Genomic DNA, 7,958 nt, shown 5'->3' with positions numbered 1-7,958 from the left:
TGCTGGGAAAAAGGTGGGGACTGAGAGGAGAGAGGATGAGAGAGGGAGAGGAGGTCCTCAGCAGTTGAGTTGACGGCTGTGAAGTCACCTCAACCTTCAGTTGGAGAGCTGCTTCATCATTTCTGGACAACTTTCCTGACACTAACAAACACACAGCGTTCCTGCCTCACTGACAGACGCCTGCAGACATGAAGATGCTGTTGTGTTGCTCAAAGCAGACAGAGGAGGCAGTTTAGGATGATACACCTTCAGTCTTAACTTTCCTCAGATTCACAGCAGCTGGTGAGTATCACTCTATATTCTTCAAAACGTTTCTTTGTCTTCAGGTTTAAAGAGTGAAAATGTGTAGTGTATGGTCACGATTGCATGTTCCAGCTTGTGATTCCAGCTTTTTTGCAATGAGTTTCATCATGAGAGCTCATGAATCTGAAATGGCACCTTGTTGTGAGTAAAACAAGATGATGAGGATGAGAAGGCTTCATATTTATATATGAGCCACAAGACATGAAAGATTACAATCACAACTTTAATATTCAAGATTTAAAACTATTAATGTTGTGGAAGAATTGTATCACCACCCAGGTGGACTGCTTTAAAAGGGTCTGCATGGTACGAACACATGTAATCACCAATACATGTTCCGTCACACACACACACACACACACACACACACACACACACACACACACACACACACACGCACGCACACACACACACACACACACACACACACACACACACACACACACACACACACACACACACACACTGCTGCTTGGGTGGACCTGGAAACATAAGCAAGTCTTTCATGAGATCAGCCTCTACCTGAGCAATAAAGAACCAACTGTGCTGTGAATAAACTGATGATGGCAACACACACACACACACACACACACACACACACACACACACACACACACACACACACACACACACACACACACACACAGGGTGGAGAGATACACAGAGAAATGCTTGTTTCTGTCACTTCCCACCTTCAGCGTCGTGGCACTCAGAGTGAATGTAAGGTCAGGTTATTTCTCTCTCTGTGCATTTTTGCAGCGGCCAAACGAAAACCTGACCAACAGTCCAGCAGCAGAGAGACGAGGGCCAGTGCCATGGACTGGTAAATATGCTGCTGGTAAACAAATTTGAGGCCTGTCAGGAAAAGACTGACCGGACCGGTTAGTTCAATCCCTCTGGTTGTCACTGGATCTGTTGTGAGACGTGATGAGACTTGTCTTTATGTCCCTGTCTTGTCCCTGTCTTGTCCCTTCGTCTTTCTGTAAAGTCCTTAGAGATGGTCTCCTGTTGAATTTGCGTCCTGACGGGTCACAGGTAGATCTCAAATGCAACCCCAGGATTTTTTTTACAGGGGGATGTTATTTTACAGGGGCCGAATGTTTTTGGTGAAAGTTATTGACAGGAACAAAAACCTCTATATACAAAAACATGGGAAAACTAGAATGACTGTAGAGCGCATACCTCCTCCAAGTCCAATATCACCATAGATATAATTTCGCCTTAATGTGGCTGATTTTTTCATCAAGATCCATTAATTATTCCCTGGAAACTGCACCAACACTCACTGCGTTAAAGAAAGTGAAATAAAATCCCTTGATCCAGATCTATGCTGCATCCTTCCAGCTAGTTTCATGGTAATCTGCCCAGTAGTTTTTGCATAATGCTGCTAACCAACAGACAGACAAACAAGCAAATGCTGATGAAAACATAACCTCCTTATTAGGCTCAAAAATCCTTGAATTATCCTTCAAGTGGCCAAACATGTTGAGAACCTCTTCTTTAAAATGTATATTTCTGTCCTTATAGGGAGTTTCAACACTCTGGTGACGATCTTTACACTTAAAGTGACACAAAAACATTGGTGCAAAAGAAATACACATCCCAACGCCCAGTGAAGATGCCGCCTGTGGATGTGACCGATGAGGACGACATGAGAAAACAAGTCTTTTTTAAAAACCATACGTTTTAATCTGTAGTTTCGGAGATGTGGGTTGCTCATCTTTTTGTGGGTGCATCTCCACATGACAGAAGCACAGCCATGATTTTATAATTGTGTTTAAAAACTATTTAAAAGACAACCCACCATGTTTAAACGGTGGCTGCTGGCCATGACAGCCCGCATTGGCCTCATCCTGGCGGGCGTATGCTGCTGTCTGTCGCTGTTCTACCTCCTGGCGTGTAAACCCGCGTCTCGCCGCAGCCAGCAGTCATTGCCGTGGTCTGGAGGGACCACCAGCAAGGAGGGATACTTGGCCTTGTTGCAGGAGAGGGAGGACTCTCACAGACATTACATCAACAGCCTGACAAAGCAGATAGCCCAGCTGAAGGAGGCTCTGCAGGAGCGGACGCAGCAGCTGCAGGAGTCCCTGGATAATGCCAAAACCAAAGGGGTTCTGCCTCAGGGTCTGGAGAGTCTACACAAAACCCCGACACAGTCAGACCTGAAGGTAGGAGGACACGATACAGGTGGAGAGACGCAGGAGAAATACAGAGGTGACGGATGAGATGAAATGTGACATTACAGGTGTAGTAGTAAATGATGCATCATGTCCCTGCAGGAGTTCTTCCGCTCCCAGCTGAACCAGGCGGAGGTCAACTCAGGTGCGAAGCTGTCCAGCGAATACGCAGTGATTCCTTTCGACACTTTAACTCTGCACAGGTGAGGGGCCCAGTCGTTCACCGTTCACAGCAGCAGTAGAGCTGTCAGACTCACTGTGTGTGTTGGTTTTTTGTTGCATCTCCCAGGGTGTACCAGCTGGAGACGGGGCTGACCAGGCACCCGGAGGAGAGGCCTGTGAGGAGAGACCGCAGGGACGAGCTGATCGGCACCGTGGAGACGGCGCTGCACGTCCTGAACGGACCTCAGCAGCACACGGACAACACCAGGCAGAAACGCACATACTCCCCCTCAGACTTCATAGAGGGTGAGAAGCATCGAACTTCACTTATTCACACGTTGATCTTCTTGATGGTTTTTTACATGGTGGACGGCTGAAAAAGCACTGGAGACATTTGTCGAAAAAAGTGTCCACCAAACTTGGAAACCAAAATCCAGATCATCTGAGTGAACTGCTGTTTCATTTCACATCATTTTTTTTGTTTGATATTGTGCTAATGCTGTTTTTATTTTCAAGAGGACATTTGTCTAAGTTTTGACTTGAGGTAGGGCCACAGAATTATACTTTTAAAACCCTCAGTGTTGGCCTGTGATGCTCATACAGTCACCACTGACCCTAACACAGCCACTGTCATTTTTTTCCACATGGCTGTCGCTCAGGGGTTTGGGTGGGGTGTCCACAAAATGCAAGGTTCGGTGGTTCGATCCCTGGCTTGTTCCGGTCCAAGTGATGTGAGATAGAAGAGTTTATTGAAGTGTCTCATGAGCGGGTGAATGATACTTGAACTGTAAAGTGCTATGAGCTGTGGATAAGTGAAGCACTGCATTCATGTAGTCCATTTCTTTACTATGAGAGAAATGATTCTAGTTCCACTAAGAGCATAACCAGACAACAGATAATAATCCAGAGACATGTGCTATGTGTTATATCTAATGCATCAGTTCCTTCGGAGAAACTAGACCTAATGAAGATTCCCTCACGGCCACGATGGTATAACTGCGGAACAGACTGCAGGGCACACATTAATATTAATACCACTTACCCATAAGTTATATTTGGAACAGTATACAGTTTATAATCAAGCTTAAGAAAATCCTTCATTTTACACAATTTTTCAACTTGCATTGATGTAATTTCTGTGAAGCTTTTCAGTGTCAAAATACAGGTTTGAATTAATAATGAAATAAGAATTTGATTAATAATATTAATCGAATCCTTCTCCTCTTCTCTCTGTCACAGGGCTGACCCGTTTAGAGCGGGACAGAGGGACCGTCTATGAGCTGATGTTTAAAGGTGACGGGCCGCGGGAGTTCACGCAGCTCGTGCTCTTCAGACCGTTCGGCCCCGTGGTGAAGGTGAAGAGCGAGAGCGTGGACACTCGGAACATCATCATCAACATCATCGTGCCTCTGTCCAAGAGGCCGGACGCATTCAGGCAGTTCATCGACAACTTCAGGTAGTGAACGAACACACGCTCCTCTGCTCACTGCAGGAACTGTGAGGGAAACCTCATCTTAATCTGAAGCCAATTTACAGAAAAGTTGTTTTTGTGTTTGTTTGTTTTGTCACATTGTGTTTCTTAAAGGTCCAGTGTGTAAGATTTAGGTGAAAGGGATCTATTGGCATAAATTAAATATAAAAGAATCCTAGTGATGTTTTCACGAGTGTGTTTCTAAATTGTACAAATTGTTGTTTTCTTTATATTTGGATATATATTTATTTACATTTAAATACTTTACATTTACGGCCGCCATGTTTTTTTACAGTAGTCCAAACTGGACAAACTAAACATCTTTTGAGTTTTAATGACAACTGAAGGCTTCCACAGGTTATCTGTCATGGTTGGAAGGGGAGGGTGAGTTGAGGGGTATTCAGCTGCAACATGCAACTTCACCACTAGATGTCTCTAAATTCTACACACTGAACCTTTAATGCCTCTTTGGTAAATGTAAAGTACTTTGGTTTGCCTTGTTGGTAAAAGATGGTTCACAAATAAACGTGGCGTGTCTTATCTGAAACAAGGTCATTAGATGGATCCTAACATGTTCCTCGTGTGTTGTTGGTTCAGAGAAGTTTGCATCAAGCAGGACGGCCGGGTTCATCTCACTGTCGTCTACTTCGGTCGGGATCAGATAGACCAAGTGAAAGCCGTGCTGGACCAGACCTCCAGGTAATGTGTGCTATTTTCCAAACGCTACCCTTAAACAACATGAACGTGCAGAACCTCCCTGTGATCTGGGACAGGTCACTGAGTGTGATTTCAAACCTTGAGTTGAGTCTTTAATCAAAGTCACGTGACCTCTCCCAAGATAATAACATGTGATGGCACAAACTGATGACACAATTAATATCATGTGAAAGAGTGGAGACAGATTACTGCCGGACACACATGTGTATCCTCTGCTCAACTCGAACAGGATTAAGTTTTGCAGGTGTGTCTGTGCTGCACTGCAGATATTTTGTCCATGAATAAAACCTGTAAGTCAGAGAGTGTCAGAGGTTGAGAGCTGCAGGCAGAATAAACCTCTGGTCCTTCAGGAAGCTGCACACACATCCCTCCATCATGCAGAGGCCGGGATGATAAAATCGTGATGCATGATCTTTTTGTACTTTAAGCTTCTCTCTCTGTGCTATTGTTAAATATTTGATTCTGCTACACTCTGTTGACACTTAATGTCTGGAGGTTGGTTGTTGGTGTTTCACATTTCAAATGAAAACATCCCACTACCTGTCCAGTCACACACAGAGATTATTCCACGTCTTCTTCTTTCCCGCAGAGAGACTCGGTTCAGGAGCTTCACTCTCATCCAGCTGAACGAGGAGTTTTCTCGAGGTCGAGGCCTGGACGTGGGCGCCAGGGCCTGGAGGCGGAGTCAGAATGTCCTGCTCTTCTTCTGTGATGTTGACATCCACTTCACAGCGGACTTCTTAACGTCCTGTCGTCTCAAGGCAGAGCCTGGTGAGAGACGGGGGGCAAGTCACATTGAGCAGTGCCACACATTAACACAGCAGCTTTGTTAACATCATGCAGCAGTTTCTTACACACACAGATACAGAAAACGACCATAAACACTTGGTGGTCCTAGAGGAGGGTTGGGGAACCGTCTACCTGTCTGTGCCAATGGGAATATTCTCTCATAAAAAGCACTTGGTAATTACTTCTGTCAAGGAGGATTTCTCAGAGAACAATTCATGGATCTTAATAGAGACAACTCAGGCATATTTAGTGGGACTGATATTAATGAGTATGTGCAATTTGGTGCTGATGTGGATTAATACGAGAACTGCTGCGGCTTGATGGAGGTTTGCAGTCTACTAAGTGCCATTCTATTCTTTGAGAATTTTTTAAAGAAAAGGTGAGACACCTGTAGGACAAACAAAGACTCTGGCAGACCTGTAACTGACAACATTAATTCACTAAAGGCATCATTGGAACAGAAATAAGGTGGATAAGAGAATTAAACAAGAAAAAATAACTGAAAACTTATGGGGGGGGACTACACCAAGGATGTGTGTAGAGACTGGTAGATAATCTATATTTAATACATTTTAAACAGATTTTACATTTGACTTTTCAGAACATGAGTATGAGGACCTGCCTGGAATTCGTAGTTGAAATGCTAATCTATGGGAGTTGTTCTTTTAGATGATTTATCAACCAGTCATCATGTCCACGTCTGTAATGTGAGTCACTGGGGTTAAAGTTAATCTTTCATTTTCTCTGTTCAGACCTGTGAGTTATCACTGCTCATACTAACGATGCCACTTCTCTTTCGTCTCACTCCAATCAAACCTCTGCTGCTGAAAAATAAAAAATGCTGTTTGATGAAAAATGCATCAAACCCCGATTAATTTATCACCCGTAGGAGAGAAGGAGAGAGAGAAAAATCCTGACAGTAGGTGTTTAAAACAGAAAGTGTGTTTTCTTTTTCCTGTCTTTAGGTAAGAAAGTGTATTATCCAGTTCTCTTCAGTCAGTACAACCCATCTATCATCTACAGCAATCATACACTTCTACCCTCTATTCAACAGCAGCTGGTGGGTACTAAACACATATATAAACAGCTAAATTCACTTGAATGACTGAGATCAAAACTATTTCACAAAAGTATGACTGATTTCTGCCCTCCTCTTTCCCTCTCAGTTGATAAGGAAGGAAACAGGATTCTGGAGAGACTTTGGGTTTGGCATGACATGTCAGTACAGGTCTGATTTCATCAACATAGGTAATTAAAAGCTTGTGTCATCAGTAACTTCCCCTATTTGAAAGACTTTATATGATTAAATATTACTGATAACTGTTTATTCCAAACTGTACAAAGGCATAAAAGTACAGAATTATGTGTATTTTTATATAAAAATTCCACGACTGTAGCGAAGTCCCACTGATACACGAGCTCAACCAATCGTGTGTCAGTCTCAACTGTCAATCGTGACATTTCACCCCATTTTATTGCATCAAATAATTCAAACCAAACTTACAAGTGAACACTTGAACAAACATCAGTGTGGTAAGAACGACCTAAAATGACAGAAACCGTCATCAAGAAATATTTATTTAACGCGTGCTTTGACTTATAATTGGGCCCATGTCCCATCTGCTAACACGGAGGACCTATACTGCAGCCAGCCACCAGGGGGGTCGAGACACTTTGGCCTCACTTTTGGAAAGCTGTCATGTCGTCCATCTTTATATACAGCATAACACCCAATAACTACTATTTCAGCTGCTTAACAAACATAACTCAGTTTACACTTTAACCATTTCTTCACGTGTCTGAACTTTTCACGACAGGCGGTTTTGACCGTAACATTAAAGGTTGGGGGTTGGAGGACGTGCACCTGTACAGGAAGTACCTTCACAGTAAGCTGATGGTGATTCGCTCTCCGTCTCGAGGCCTTTTCCACCTGTGGCACGAGAAGAACTGTGCGGACGAGCTTCCTCCGGACAAATACAAGATGTGCATGCAGACCAAGGCCATGAGCGAAGCCTCGCACAGCCAGCTGGGGGAGCTCTTCTTCAAATCAGAGATAGAGGCTCATCTGAACTCAAAGAAGCAGCTGAAGTGAGGAGCACAGTGAGGACGACTGAGCCAGAGATTGTGATGATTTACATGTTATTGTTCTGGTTTTCATGATAATTTATGGGAGCATGTATTACATGTAATCGTGTCAGACAACAGGAGGAGATCACAGATTTATTCTTATTATTTATATCAGTGTGAACAAAAAAGGTTCAGTGACTTGACATCAAAATAAAGTTGGTTTTATTTTGTTTTATTTTATTTGTATGAATAAAAGTATGGAGAATGGGATC

At 43.4% G+C, this 7,958-nt stretch overlaps 1 protein-coding gene across 4 annotated transcripts; it reads left to right on the top strand.

Annotated features, from left to right (window-relative positions):
* On the top strand, positions 1–7,958 carry LOC117768538 (chondroitin sulfate N-acetylgalactosaminyltransferase 1-like). 4 transcript variants are annotated; one of them, XM_034597003.1, is made up of 10 exons: positions 1–282; positions 1,831–2,471; positions 2,583–2,683; positions 2,770–2,948; positions 3,882–4,098; positions 4,711–4,812; positions 5,420–5,601; positions 6,585–6,679; positions 6,786–6,867; positions 7,437–7,958. In XM_034597003.1, exons 2-10 carry the CDS (start codon positions 2,109–2,111, stop codon positions 7,709–7,711), a joined length of 1,596 nt encoding a protein of 531 aa, XP_034452894.1. In that variant the 5' UTR covers positions 1–282; positions 1,831–2,108; the 3' UTR covers positions 7,712–7,958. The 4 variants fall into 4 exon arrangements, with proteins under 4 accessions (XP_034452894.1, XP_034452892.1, XP_034452891.1 ...); XM_034597001.1 differs by lacking the exon at positions 1–282 and adding an exon at positions 1,063–1,126; XM_034597000.1 differs by lacking the exon at positions 1–282 and adding an exon at positions 1,065–1,184.

The sequence above is a fragment of the Hippoglossus hippoglossus genome, chromosome 9, assembly GCF_009819705.1.
Source record: "Hippoglossus hippoglossus isolate fHipHip1 chromosome 9, fHipHip1.pri, whole genome shotgun sequence".
NCBI lineage: Eukaryota > Metazoa > Chordata > Actinopteri > Pleuronectiformes > Pleuronectidae > Hippoglossus > Hippoglossus hippoglossus.
The sequence above is the reverse complement of the archived record's forward strand: the minus strand, read 5'-3'. Positions and strand labels throughout refer to the sequence as shown.

What these genes read in the sequence shown, in the direction of transcription:
- LOC117768538 (XM_034597003.1), top strand. Translation starts at nt 2,109, where the DNA reads ATGTTTAAACGGTGGCTGCTGGCCATGACAGCCCGCATTGGCCTCATC. An exon ending in GACACTTTAACTCTGCACAG is followed by an intron (nt 2,684 to 2,769) that starts GTGAGGGGCCCA and finishes TGCATCTCCCAG; the next exon opens with GGTGTACCAGCTGGAGACGG. An exon ending in GTGCTGGACCAGACCTCCAG is followed by an intron (nt 4,813 to 5,419) that starts GTAATGTGTGCT and finishes TCTTTCCCGCAG; the next exon opens with AGAGACTCGGTTCAGGAGCT.